The sequence below is a fragment of the Agelaius tricolor genome, unplaced genomic scaffold, assembly GCF_023055355.1.
Source record: "Agelaius tricolor isolate 1412-34295 unplaced genomic scaffold, bAgeTri1.0.p SCAF_1, whole genome shotgun sequence".
In the NCBI taxonomy this organism is placed as follows: Eukaryota; Metazoa; Chordata; class Aves; order Passeriformes; family Icteridae; genus Agelaius; species Agelaius tricolor.
In genome coordinates, this window is record NW_027269261.1 from 72,654,648 (window position 1) to 72,668,508 (window position 13,861).

Genomic DNA, 13,861 nt, shown 5'->3' on the forward strand with positions numbered 1-13,861 from the left:
AGTTTCCTTGTCACTGAAATGGATGTACAGTATGCACAAGAGAGTCCCTCAAAAGAGACACCAATTATTAGTCTTCAAATGTAATTGCTCCTGAGAAATGAGAGGTAGAAATGGAGACTAATTGTGCATCTGATCACCTGAGAATTTAATTTTAAAAATAGGCTACAGGCTATTATTTCCTAATTTTGCAATTCTTTGGAGATGTACAAGCGGTGATTAAAATGACTATTAGAAAGTGATGTTACAGCATTTGTTAATAGAAAAGTTGGGAAGGATCTGGCTCCTGAGCTGCTGAATCTTTTCACAAAGATACTAAACTAGCTTCTAAGGTGACAGGCATTCATGGTGCTCTCTATCTTCAGCACATCTTTGATTTAAGCTTTGATTTAGTGCTCCCCTCACTCATTTTTTGTTTAATCTAGTGTGGTTTTTGGATGAGAAGTGGACCAATTTAAATGGGAACTTGATACCTGATACCTAAAGAACAATGCAAAATTGAGAACCCTGGTTTGGTTTCTCTGATGCACCAGTAGCTACTGTCTAATAGTTTCATGTGGTTGGGGTGTCCCTGTATAGTTTTGATTCCATGTTAGATGAAAGTTAAAAAACCCTATAACATAACTCCAGTGCTGAAAACAATTATTTGTCTATTGATTAATATAGTGGATATATCTGAACATATTTCAAATGTATTCTGTATTTATTTCAAGGTAGCTTGGGAATGTGAATTGCTACATATGTTTTAGGTAGCAGTCATGGTGTGGACTCACCAAATTTATACAAGAGTAGCTACTGACCTTTTTATAAAATTGCAAAGCTTGGTTTAAAAATTGCAGGAATTATCCAATATTTATGGTGATTGTCCATCTGGGGTTTTTTTGTTTTTCTAATTTTTTAAAATTATTTTCACATATATATAAGAAAGGTGCAGTTTGAAGTCTCATCCAATTTAAGTCACCTTTATAGCTGAAAAGTGTGTATCTTTTATTATTATCCCCCAAATTAATATATCTGAAAGATGGGGATGGAAAAGTGTCTACAGTCCTCCATATTACTTGCTTCCTTTTTTATTTTTAAACACTGTATATGGAATCACCTTTGTTTCTTATTTCTGTATGGATCTTGTAAAAATATATGTGCCAGGAGCACTGAAGGAACATCAGTGCCTAAAGAGAGAGAAGCAAGGCAGGCCTCAGTTCTGCAACCTGGTGCTGCCAAAAGATCAATCCTAGAATCACAGAATGTTTTGGGTTGGGAGGGTCCTTAAAGCTCATCTCATTCCAATCCCCTGCCATGGACAGTGACACCTTCCACTATCCCAGGTCACTCAGAGCTGTGTCCAGCCTGGCCGTGGACATTTCCAAGGATGGGACACCTGCAGCCTCTTCGGACAGCCAGTTCAAGTGTCTTATAGTAAAGAATTGCTTCCTAATATCCAATCTAAACCTGCCCTCCTTGGTTTTAATACAAAAATAGAGTAGAAAAAATGCAAGTAATGTAAGACTTTGTGAGGAGGAGGAAGTCTGGTAAAACAACAGTTGAATGAGAATTAACTAAAGAATTGATTAATTACTTTCTATAAACACTTCATTACAAACCCATGAACTTTTATATGGCAGTACCTCAGTGCAACACATTTTCCTATAGTGACTCTTTATTCTCTAAATGACTTTTCTCACTGGAATACTGTTCTACAGTTTTTGAAAGATGGAGCTATGGTCCCTCAAAATACAGAGGCATATTAATGGGTCTTGCTGAGAGAGATGGAAAAACTTGAAATCTAATTTCTAGCTCTGGGGGAAACCCCAAACCATTAGTACTGCAGAAGACTCAGAGGTATTAAGTCTCTCTGTATTTTATAATTATCAGATCTATGTTTTTCACTAATGATGATTAAGCAATTATAGGTAGCCACCTGTAGATACTTATGATGATAGGCTAAATTAAAATTTTAATGCATTTTAATTTCAACCTTTGGTTATATTAGTAAAGTTATGAAACTCTTAAAAGTCTGAAACATTTCTCTTCATAGTAGAAGTTAACATTTTTCCAAGAATTCAGAGTAATGCTTTTTTTAACATGAGATTCTGTCTCTTCCCTATTCTACTCATGAAACATTTTTCTTTATACTGCTCATTTTCTCAGACTGTAAAAGTTTAAAGTTGGTGATGTTCAGTGTAACAAAATTACTTTGCTATTAAAGATTATATTCATGTGGAGGTATTAAAGGAAAAAAGGAGGAGAGGAACTAGCCTGTTAAAATTGCACACATACGTTAGACAATATTAAGGGAAAAGAAAGAGCAATAACAGACCTATAACCCAGGACTGGAAATACACTATATACCAAATGATATAGTGAAAATGGACATGATTTCAACTTCCATGTGGAATTAGTTTCTTAGTATACCTTATAAACATGTCTGATTTCTTGATATACAGCGCTGTCATCAGATTATGACCCGATGCCTTTTGTTAGATGCTTTGTAGTCCTTGACAATTAAATATTCCTGATTTGTTTGTAGCTGGATGCATGTTTGCTGCAGGCGTGGCACAGCAGCGCTGTTTCACAGAAGGTGCTTGTGTTTCTGTGTGCACTAGGGTACTGTGGAGCTGACATAAAAGCACTTTGCACTGAGGCTGCCTTGATTGCCCTGAGACGCCGCTACCCCCAGATCTACATGAGCAGCCAGAAGCTGCAGTTGGACGTTTCCTCGGTGGTTCTGAGCGCGCAGGATTTCTACCATGCCATGCAGAACATCGTGCCGGCCTCCCAGCGCGCCGTCACCTCCTCGGGCCATGCGCTGTCCCCCGTCATCCGGCCGCTCCTGGAGCGCACCTTCAGCAAGCTCCTCGAGGTCTTGCACAAAGTGTTCCCCCATGCTGAGTTCAGCCAGGCTGACAAAAGTGAAGGTATGGGGAGTGGGTTTTTTTGCAAATGCTGTTTCAGCTTGCAGGGATTTCAGCTTCTCCGCCTAGCCTTAAGTCTGGTGTGTATTTCCTTTGGTGTTTTTAGGGTGTAAGTACTCTTTGCTTGGATGTTGCATAATTATTTTTGCTGATTCCAAGTTGTTGTAGAACCTAATGATCTGACCTATACAGAGCAAGGTCCCATAGGTGTGAGGGCCATCCATAAAAAGAACTCACAAATAATTTGCAATTTAAATACAAGAAATGATGGGCATAATTAAAGGTCAGAACAAAAAAAAAAAAAAGGTCAGACAATGTTGCTGAGTGTAACAGGACCTGAAATTGGTGCTCCTGTCCTCAACAATGGTTAGCTATCCCACGTCCTTTGCTTGCTAGTGGTGCAGATGCTTTAGGGGGCTCACAGCTCAGCAGCTTAGTACCTGAGCCTATGTAATGGTCATGTGTCGATTCTAGAAGAAAGTCCTGAGTCTTCCATGTCCTTGAACTGGCCTGATCCGCTCCTGATCTTCCAAGCTGATTCTGTCAGCTTAGCAAGTAGAGAACTATTTGCTGTTCTGTCAAGTTGGCTTTTTTTGCTGAATTAGTGAGTAAAATCCACTCAGTAAGGGGTCACTGAATGCCAGAAACCTGCTGCAGTGGGAGCAGTGTGAGTGCACCAAGGAGGAAGGGAATAAGAAGAACTGTGACCAACTGGCTGGCAATGAGTCAATAGGTACTGGGGTCTTTCTACCCAGCTCTTCTCTGAGACATACTTTAATAGTTACTGTGGTCATTTCTTGGAAGTTAAATGTTGAACAAGATACCTTGGCTTTGAGATCTGTTTATTCTGATATAGTCTACTGTTCTTATCTAGGATCATTCTTACCCCCCAGCTCCTTAAACTGCGCTTGGGGTTGTGTGTGATTAACTTGAAAACAGCCCAGTCATGAAGCAAATCTGTGACAGCCGTGACTTTCCTCTCATTCCTGTTCCAGGGCATGCTTTCAGCCTGCAGCCCAGGCAGCTTAAGCCGATCCTTGTGCTGGCTGCTGCAGTTCTCCAGCCCAGCTGTGCATTTTTACTCTATCTTTCCACTTGCTTGAGTACCTCAGGTCCTTTGTTAAACCATTTTAGCCAGAAAACTCATCCAAAAATGATGTATTTATGTGTTTTCTGCTGACTGCGGGGTATCTGGAGGTTTTAACAAGTGTTGGAGTTGGCCAGAGATGGGTCCTGGGAGCATGTGGTGGTGGGTAGAGGGAAATGAGCTGGCTTGCAGCTGCAGTTAGATCCTATTGGGCTTCTTCAGCTGAAAGTTATTTATGATGCTTAAGTCTCTGCCTACTGCTAACCTGTTAGTTGCACCCAATTTAGAGATTGTCATTCTTGTTGAAGAATTGGTTTAAGTTCACAATATTTTCTTTGGTTATATTTTTTGCATTCCTATTTATTATTGCTCATTACTGCTAACAAATTGAGTTTGGAAGCTTAAGTTGATTCAAATAGTAGTTTTACTAGATAATTTGCTGCTATGGGTACTTTTAAGTGTTTGTAGATAATTGATTTTGAAGATGCATGAACTGAGTTTTCTTTTAACATTTAGTTTTTTCTTACCCCCTTATCCAAGAAAATATGGAATAACAAGCTTTAAGCTTTGTTAAAACCAGAAAAATCCACTTTCAGGTACAATGATTATACATAAATGTAGATTATACAATAGGGCTTCAAATGTTCTTGAATTCAAAGTCAAATATATAGAACATGCTTACAGCTATACTTACAATCTGCACATCAGGTTTTCTACATTTCACTAAAAATTCCTCTTTCTTGTAATTCAGTGAGTCAGATGCTTGAGCAGAGAATGTCATAGAAATTTGATGCTTGGGGTTAAAAGATGGGCTACCTTTTAAAATAGTGATGTATTTTAGGGAGAGAAAGCTTTGTCCAGTGTATGAGCACAGGACTTCTCTATGTCTACATTTGGTATTCTGGAAATTCTGTCTGTTTTAGGGACTGTTTTAGTGAGCCCAGAGATAGAAGGCATATGTCCAGTTGATTTGGAGGTCTCCATCCTTAGCTTTAGCTAAATATCCAGCAGTTTCTGTGCCATGTTTTCTTACTCTGGATTAGCTTTTGGCCACTGCCTGGGGTCTGCAAGCCTTTTTCATCTTTGCTCCCAAGGTATGATTGTCAGGTGGGTGACTGCATCACATCCTCATCCCATGGCAGCAGAATATTATTCCTGCCCAGCCTACTCTGAATTCGGTTTCTTACACGGAACCATTGTTGTCTCTTAACAATTTTTCCTGGAATACTGGGACAGTTTTTCCTGTGGCTTAGATGGCATCTCCATCTGACACTTAACACTGCCTTGATTCCTTTGTCCCATGGTGGTTGTCTGGTCATGGTGATGTGGCCAGACCTGTGCCATTGCCTCTTGAAAATCCAACAAGTCATGCAGTGGTTTGGGTATTTGAGAATAATACTTGGATCTCTCTATTTTACACTTTTCATTTCACAGCAATCCCTTTTCTTAAATGGCTGTGGCCAACTTGAGCTGCTGTTGGGATGTCTGATGGTTGTCCTGGGTAGCAGTGTGCTACAGTGACTCTGGGCTGCTCTCAGAAATGCTGCCCATCCATTGCAGAGCATTTTCTTGCTCTGCAGTGCTCCTCCTGTACAGCTGAGTGGCTGTGGCCATGTTCATCCCATCACTGCAGACTTCCTTCCCTGTGGAAATGAGAATGAGTGCCATGGCATAGGGCAAAAGCAACTCAGCTCCTTTCCTGGGTCAAATAAGATCTTGCAGCAGTTCTTTCCTATTATCAAATCACACCAGGTAACTTTTAATCCCATTGCAGCTCTGGGAGATAATGTACGTGATTTTCAGCTGTTACCTGGTTGTTCTGTCTTAGTGCCATATTAGTATTTTTGCAGTTTTTTGTCTCTGCAGTGTGTCTTGTGAATATGAGTCCTTGAAGTTTTTATTTTTTAAGGTCTGTATAGAAAGTACTTCAGCTGATTGTGCTAATATATTAGCAAGGGAATTAAAATAGGTAAAGGTATAGTAGATGAACATGGAATGCATTGAACTGATTGTGATAAAAAGTAATTTGATACTCTTCATTAGATTATCAGAAGGTGGAAAGCAATTCTTCATAAACATACATTGTCTAGGTAGTCATGCTGAGAATCATTTTAGAAGACATGTACCTATGAGAATTTGGACACTTGGAACAAGTAAATAATTACAAAATTCTATGTAGTCTGAGGAATTATAAATTTTATAGCTTCATCCTTGAAAAAACCTCTAGCTGTGAAATAAACCCAAAGGAAGCATTTTATGACAAGTTAAACTTTTTTGTACTTGAGAAGTTGTTTAGCTTGATTGTTTAAAAATAAAATTGTAATTATGATTAGACTTCTACACTATTTAATTTGTTTTGGTTTTTGAAGTAATAAGTACTTATTATTCTGAAGGCTGATACTTAGACAGTTTTAACTAATTTCTTCTACATTTGAGGATTTATTATAATTGACACAAAGAAAATTGTAATATCTTGTCTTGTTTGTTGTACTTGTACTTAGAAGTGATAAAGTTCTAATTAATACATCTCTTGGAACAGATGTACCAAGTCTAATATTAGATGATAGTGAAGATGAGAATGCTTCATCAATTTTTGAGACGAGCTGTCACTCAGGATCACCAAAGAAACAGTCATCAGCTGCTATACATAAGCCCTACCTTCATTTTACAATGTGAGTGTTTCTCTAAATGAATATAATTAGATAGATAAACCCAAGAGATTCTTACATCAGGAGAGCTAAAAAAATTGTTCTTTTGCTTTGGGGTGGCAGTGGTGTTCTGTAATGGAAACATGTACGTGCACAGACAAGAGTTTTAGATGTGGGGGGTGTTCTTGGGAAAGGCCACATCCTACACACTGGAATCAGAAATGTTTTTCAATATGTAGATTAGGAATAAAGATGCTAACAGCAATTTTCAATTCTAACAAACTACTTTGATTTGAAAGATTAAGAACTGAAAAGAGATGTATGTAGAAATATTTTGGAGGGGTTGTGTGCTTTTTCTTGGTTCAAAGTATGGTTGAGCTTCTGTGTATGCAGCTGTTTGGAAGCATCATGTATAATGATTGTATTCAGCATTTCTGATGGGGTTTTTTCATTGTGTTTCATAGAAAGTTTCAGGAAAACAGGAATTTAGAAAACGTGTGAAATTTGGATGAGTATTTCCTGTATAAATTTGACTTACTACAGTAATTAACAATAATTAAAATTTCTTGATTTTGTGTTAAAAATATTTTTAGACTACTTTATGTGGTAGTTTCTGCAGGGAGTTTGCTGAATAAAGAAAATAAAGTTAGAAAAACTGTTCATTAGTGGCACTGTTTAGTAGAGCCATCTTGTGGAAAACTGCTAAATTTTTTGTGCTAAATAATGGCAGAACAGAATTTGTGGATATCTATGCTTAAAAATAAGTTCAAAGAGTTGGAGGGACCTAGTTAAGTATTCTAATGCCAAATTTAAGCTTTTGTTGCAAGGTTGGAAAGGGAGAAGCCAAACCCAAAATAACAGTATATATTTCTATGGATGTGTGTCTTTAAATAAAAGAATTTCAAGACTGTGTTTATTTTTGCAACATATGTAAGCTTCTCTCAGTCTGTTTTCTGAGCATTTCTGATTGTTACCTGTGTGTGTAACCACCACCACCAGAACTGAAAGCCAAAGGTCAGCAATGTTCATTACTGTCCCAAAATGTTTAACATGAAGTAATACCAGCAAGTCTTGTTCCACTGCCTGAGTTCACTGATGGGCAGATAGAAATGCCTTAATGAGAGAAAATGTAAATTAATTAAAAACTTTCTGGTTTTATAACCAGTTTTTTATAAATGGAAAAGACTTCTAATGGAAAAACTTAATGCATTTTTCTTCATGTATCATTTGTCCATAAAATTGGGCAAAAATACCCAAGAGAAAGAAACAAACACAAAATCTCAAAACCCCTTCTATGGGCTTAGAGTTTCTTCTCAACAACAAAAAACCAAAAAATAAGTTTACCTTTGCAGTTTTTCTTTGAAGTCTTCCTTCTGTTCAGAAGTCTATTGACTAGAAGTGTACAAATAGGCTAAAATACACAATGCATAGTGATGTTATTCAACCCTACTTCAGGTCCTTTTCCTTAAATAAGGAAACTATTGAAATGTTCATTGGTTCTTGAAAATCTTGGGCAGCACTTAAGGGATAAAAGGATTGACCTGGGATTCCTGAGGCTACTGAAGAGATATGTAAGTAGTTAGGACTGAACTGGAATGATTAAATTGCTGTCTTTACTGGATGTTCAATAAGTCTTTTTATATGATCAAGGAATTAGTTTTAAATAAACTGGTTATAATGAAAATTGTAATGAATTTAATATATGCATAGCTTCCCACAGATGAGTTTGAATTAAATGGTTGTGAAACCAAAGATAAGAGAAATCTTGAGTTATTGGCACCTGAAGCAGTATTCAGGGGTAGTCACGTTAGTTGATCTTTTAGGCTGTTGTAGGAAGCTCTTACCCATTACTGAAAGTCTAATGGATTCTAAATGATCTCCTATATATCCATCTGTTGATAATACTGGTGTGTTAATTGGCTGTTGTTACTGTTCTGTTGCAGGTCAGCTTATCACCAGCCAACCTCTTACAGACCCAGATTACTGCTCTCCGGGGAAAGAGGTTCAGGTCAGACTTCGCACCTTGCTCCAGCACTATTGCACACCCTGGAAAAATTCTCTGTACACAGGCTGGACCTGCCAGCCCTTTATTCAGTCAGTGCCAAAACACCTGAAGAGTCATGTGCACAGGTGAGATTTCAGATTCCCCTGTAATGAGTCAGTTATGTAATTCTGGTTGTATCAATATAAAGGAAGCCAGCTGGAGTGTAACTTAAAGTCCAGGTTTTCATAGGCTCCTTCTATTTTCCTGTTTAAAGTAAAGAGGTCTCTAGAGGGTGATGGAAAACTCTCTAGTGACTAGTGAATGTAATTACATTTTTAACCTGCCCCCTCATCACATACCTAGAGTTAAGTAAGTTTAATCTGGGTATTCAGTGCCTGATACTCATTTTATTCACTTTTGTATGGATTGGTGTGCTGTGGTTCTAGGTTTGTTTGCTTAGTTTTAAGTGTTTTACATTTCCAACTAGCTTTTGGTAAATATTGCATGAATTACAAAACAGTTTAATTTTCATCTTGATTGTTCAGTCATAGCAAGTTTTAAAAACATATATATTTTTAAAACAAAGTAGTTGCTTTGTAGTCTCCCTGGCACATTGACATAAAATAATTGAAGTCTGTAGCTAAGAGTCCCAAACACTTGTTTGAACAGTCTTTAGATAATTCTATTCTGCTGGAACATTTGTCTAGAAAATACCACAAATATGAATCATTCTCTAATGTGCAAGAACTTTGTTACTCACAACTGCTGGTAACAATTAGTTCCTTAGTTGAAATACAACTGTTTTTTTTAATTAGATCTTTCGTGAAGCTCGAAGAACAGTACCAAGTATAGTTTACATGCCTCATATTGGTGATTGGTGGGAAGCTGTCAGTGAAACTGTGAGAGCTACTTTCCTAACTTTGCTGCAAGATATACCATCTTTCTCACCTATATTTCTACTGTCTACCTCTGAGTCCATGTTTAGTGATTTGCCTGAAGAGGTAAGTTTATCACGGAAGGAGGCATTGATAGGGGGTTCTGTGCTCTTCTCAATGTTTTAGTAATGTAAAATAATTTTGTTCTGTAGTGGCTTTCTAACTTAATTTAAAATGTGTCAGACATAAAATGTAATAATTACTGAATGTTAGTAATTTTTCTTATTGAGGGATGTATGTCCGTATTACTGATTTTCATAAGCTCCATGCCACTCTGCTGAGAAGACAAAATTGTTCATTATGCCAATTGTTCTTTTTGACAAATGACTCCGCTATAATTAAATGCAGATTTAGTTTAAAGGCCTGACCTTGAACTTTACATTTTCTGAGGCTCTGGATAGGGGGAGGATTCCTGGTTTTTCTCCTTAACATTTTCTGTGTTTTTTTTTTTTCTCCCTTTTAACTCTCCTATTACTGCAGTGTTGGCCATTGTTAGGATCATGGGATACTGCAAGTTTCATTACTATAGAAAATTCAGTGAGAATTACAAGTGTTTATTTTCCCTTTGCTGTGAGCACAGCTTTAGGTAGAGTTTACCATCTCCTGTCCTGTGGCTGATTTGGAAAAGTTTGTTACTAGTATTACAATTTGGTCATTATTTGTGTATTTTTGAGTGAGGGCTCCTTTTTCTTACGGCTTTTTTTTTTTTTTTTTTTTTTTTAGCTGAAATGTATTTTCAGAATCCAGTATGAAGAGGTTTTTTATATTCAAAGACCAAGTGAAGAAGACAGATTGCGATTTTTCAAAGGCTTAATCCTTGATGAGGCAGCAATGCCCCCACCAAGAAGGAAACAGGCTGGTAAACTAAGTTACAGTAAAACCAATAATAATGTGATCCTAATGTTTTATTTTGTCTTACTTTCCTTTTTAAAGAGGTGTGGGTAATTAACAGTTAGTTTAATTACCATGTGGCAGCATTAATCAGTACCCAGAATAAATTTCATACTTACAGTTAACAGTTGTTGAAGATGTAGAGCTGTGGGGTCAAGCATGCAGTGACAGACCCACCATGCCTATTGAATACATATAATGAAATTTGGAATGGCGTCATGCAAAGAGCCACTCTATTGTTGACGTTTCCATTGTCTGATTTCTTGTTCTTTTCCCTAGCTCTTCGTGCCCTGGAAGTTCTTCCTCTTGCCCTGCCGTGTCCTGCCCGGGAGCTGTCGGAGGCGGAGAAGCAGCGGATGGAGGACCAGGAGGAGAACACCCTGCGGGAGCTGCGCCTGTTTCTTAGGGATGTCACCAAGAGGCTGGCCACAGACAAACGCTTTAACATCTTCAGCAAACCGGTGGATATTGAAGAGGTCTTGTTTCAGTAATGTGCAAACAATGAAGTTGAAAATACTAGAAAAAGAATGCAAATTTAAAAAAGCAAATGGTCAAATTAATTAGAAAAATAGATGTTTGATCCATGATCTGTCCAATCTAAGATTTTTAGCTGGTGGTACAGTCACAGCCTCATCGTCCATGCTGCAAGAATTTGGAACATGTTCTATTGCCAATGGCCTTTGGAAAAACCTTGTGCATTCCTGTCCATTTTATAAATGAAATGAGCATTTTAAAATGCCAACAGTCCTTCCCTTGCCAGTGCTTCTGAAATACTTGAAACCATAAATATAATTCTTTAATGAAAGCTTTTACAGCATTGTAATCATAGACATGATAATATTGGGAAAGTGATCTGTGTTCTGTAATGCATTCAGCATTAATAGTGTTGTTGCATAATTTCAGCAGTAATGCTTGTGGATGCCATTAATCACAGATGGTAGCACATTACAGGGCATTAACTGGTCGATTATGGACTGTACACACCTAACTGATGAGACAGTTCGATCTGCAAATCTGTTTTCAGGGGTTGCTGTATGAATAGGGTTGTGTTTGGTCTGACTTTGAGATCAGATGCTGGCCCCCTGCAAGCTTTGCAGGCTTACTAACGGAAAAGAAATCCCTCATTGCTTCTGAAGAGAGAAGCATCTCTTTTGGAAGACATTAAAAGATGAATATGGGACATCAGAAGACCAGCATTGTAAAAAGCAGATTTGGAATGTAAATTCCTTGCAGGATGGAACACACATCTTTTATGGGCTGATGCAATCCTCTCTCAATTTGAGTTTTCCATAGTGTTCCATAGCTGACTGGTTTTGAAAACCTGGTGAGCTGTTTAATGTGGCAACCTACAGTATGAGCATGGTCTCAGCAGTACCTTGGTTTAATTTCTCTTGTGAAACTGGGAGGACCATTATTGTAGAAACTCTTCATACTTGTAGTGTAGGTACTTCGTTTCTATCAAGAATTTGTGGTCTAAACTTACATGAATAAGAGCACATAGAGAAAGAATAAGTAACTGTCCATGTTTTGTAGATGAAGAGAATAAAAATGTGAATTTGTTATTTGAAGACTTGCCAGAACCCTGCTAATATATCCCAGCTCCAGAAATCAAATGTAATCCTTTTCGTCCCACCTGCTGCATTTAAGCACAGGACTAGCCTTTCTTTTTCTACAACAGCTTGTCTGCTTGACTTCCTTAAAAAATGTGTTAGGTTTATTTCACTCCTACTTGCATTGCAGAGAATGCTGCTGAGTGATAAGTCAAGAATTTCCCTGACTAAAGCAGTAGCAATATTTACAGCTTCCAGTGAAGATTTTCTGATGCTGTGCTAACAAGGAAGCCTGTGGCTTAGTTTTCCAATCCCTGAACCAGATACAATCATGTTTCCATAAAGGGAGACAAAAAAGAGAATTTTTGCCATTTTCATTTGTCAATATGAATTTCAATGTCTGTATTTAAGGAATTAGGTGACACATTGCTGTCCACTGAAGTAAATGCATTAATCTTATAATATATATCTATATATCTATATATATATAGAGAGAGAGATGTAATATATAATGTTGTAATATATATCTGCAGGCACTATATTAAAAACAAATCTTATAGAGCCATTATGGCTTGACCTGAATCTGTATTTAACTCTTAAGTGCTTTGACAGTGACTGTCATATCTGGAAGATTTCAAAAGAAAAAAAATACAGTACTGTTTTAGAGGCTGCCAGTGTGTTTAATTAAATGTAATCTAAATCACACTGAAACATTGATACATTTTTTTTTTTCTGTGAAGTTAATAAAAAATTTATTGATTTTTTGGGTGAACTTCATTACAGCAGCTGTGCTGATGCATTTGGCTATTTAGGCTGAGACCCTTATGGTATCATGAATTATGTTAAACACTTTTTAGTGTGCTCCACTGGTTGCTGAATCTCCAGTTATGATCTAAGCTCATAGTAAACTGTGACACAAAGCTTTTTTCTTTAGATTGTCCTTCTGTACAGCCAATCTAACATCTGAAATCAATGAAACCTGACTTTTCTTTGTTTAACAAGTGATTGAAGAAACTATTTAATAGAAGGTATTTAAAAGCTGATAATTTGGCTGTTAAGTTTAATGAGAACTTCACCTACAAAGTAAAGTTCTCATTAAAAAAAAAATAGAAAAAATAGAGCTTCCCAATATTTCCTAGGGCTTCAAGTTAGACTGATGGGTTTTGCCTTTTTAGTTCCATGACAGTGTTATAGCACCATAAAAATCTATAACTAAATTAGTCTAAAATGAAAAATGCATTTACATTAAGTTGTACTGCTTCAAAAATACTGTTTAATTAATTTTGAAAGATAAATTGGTGAGCTCCTGAAGGAAAAGCAGATTTGGAAGTCTTATGTTTTTAGCCTGATAAAACTTCAATTTTTAACATAAATTTGCTTAGAAATCAAGATGTTTAGTTAATGTCTTAGAGCTAAGCATGTGGAATGAATCCAAGTATAAAGAAGTGATTGTCAGTATTCAATAGGTCCTGTGTCATTTTTGTGTGCTGTTTGTTTATAGGTTTCAGATTACCTTGAGGTTATCAAAGAGCCAATGGACCTATCAACAGTAATAACCAAAATTGATAAACACAACTACTTAACAGCCAAGGATTTTCTAACAGACATTGACCTGATCTGCAGCAATGCATTGGAGTACAATCCAGACAAAGATCCTGGAGGTAAGAACCTACTTCTTTTTGGCCTACCTAGACCTGAAAGCCTGGTACTTAATTCCATATTCTGTTGCTATTCAGGCATTTAGATAAGCTGCATGCTTTGTGATAATTAGGATAAGCAAGTCCTAAGGATCTGTGCTTTTAGTATTCTAAGGCATGGAGTGCACTGGGGACATGAGAAGAGCAGGAAAACTGCAGC

The 13,861-nt window shown here is 37.2% G+C and overlaps 1 protein-coding gene across 4 annotated transcripts in view; it reads left to right on the plus strand.

Moving 5' to 3' along the window:
- ATAD2B (ATPase family AAA domain containing 2B) overlaps positions 1-13,861 on the plus strand; it is a 74,610-nt gene that overhangs the window by 34,080 nt on the left and 26,669 nt on the right. For 3 of the 4 annotated variants that reach the window (XM_071439912.1, XM_071439930.1, XM_071439940.1), the window contains 7 exons: positions 2,601-2,912; positions 6,536-6,668; positions 8,588-8,774; positions 9,444-9,629; positions 10,287-10,422; positions 10,734-10,930; positions 13,506-13,665. In XM_071439912.1, the coding sequence (XP_071296013.1) occupies positions 2,601-2,912; positions 6,536-6,668; positions 8,588-8,774; positions 9,444-9,629; positions 10,287-10,422; positions 10,734-10,930; positions 13,506-13,665 (1,311 nt within the window). The remainder of the gene's footprint in view (positions 1-2,600; positions 2,913-6,535; positions 6,669-8,587; positions 8,775-9,443; positions 9,630-10,286; positions 10,423-10,733; positions 10,931-13,505; positions 13,666-13,861) is intronic. The other variant, XM_071439921.1, reaches the window with a different exon arrangement.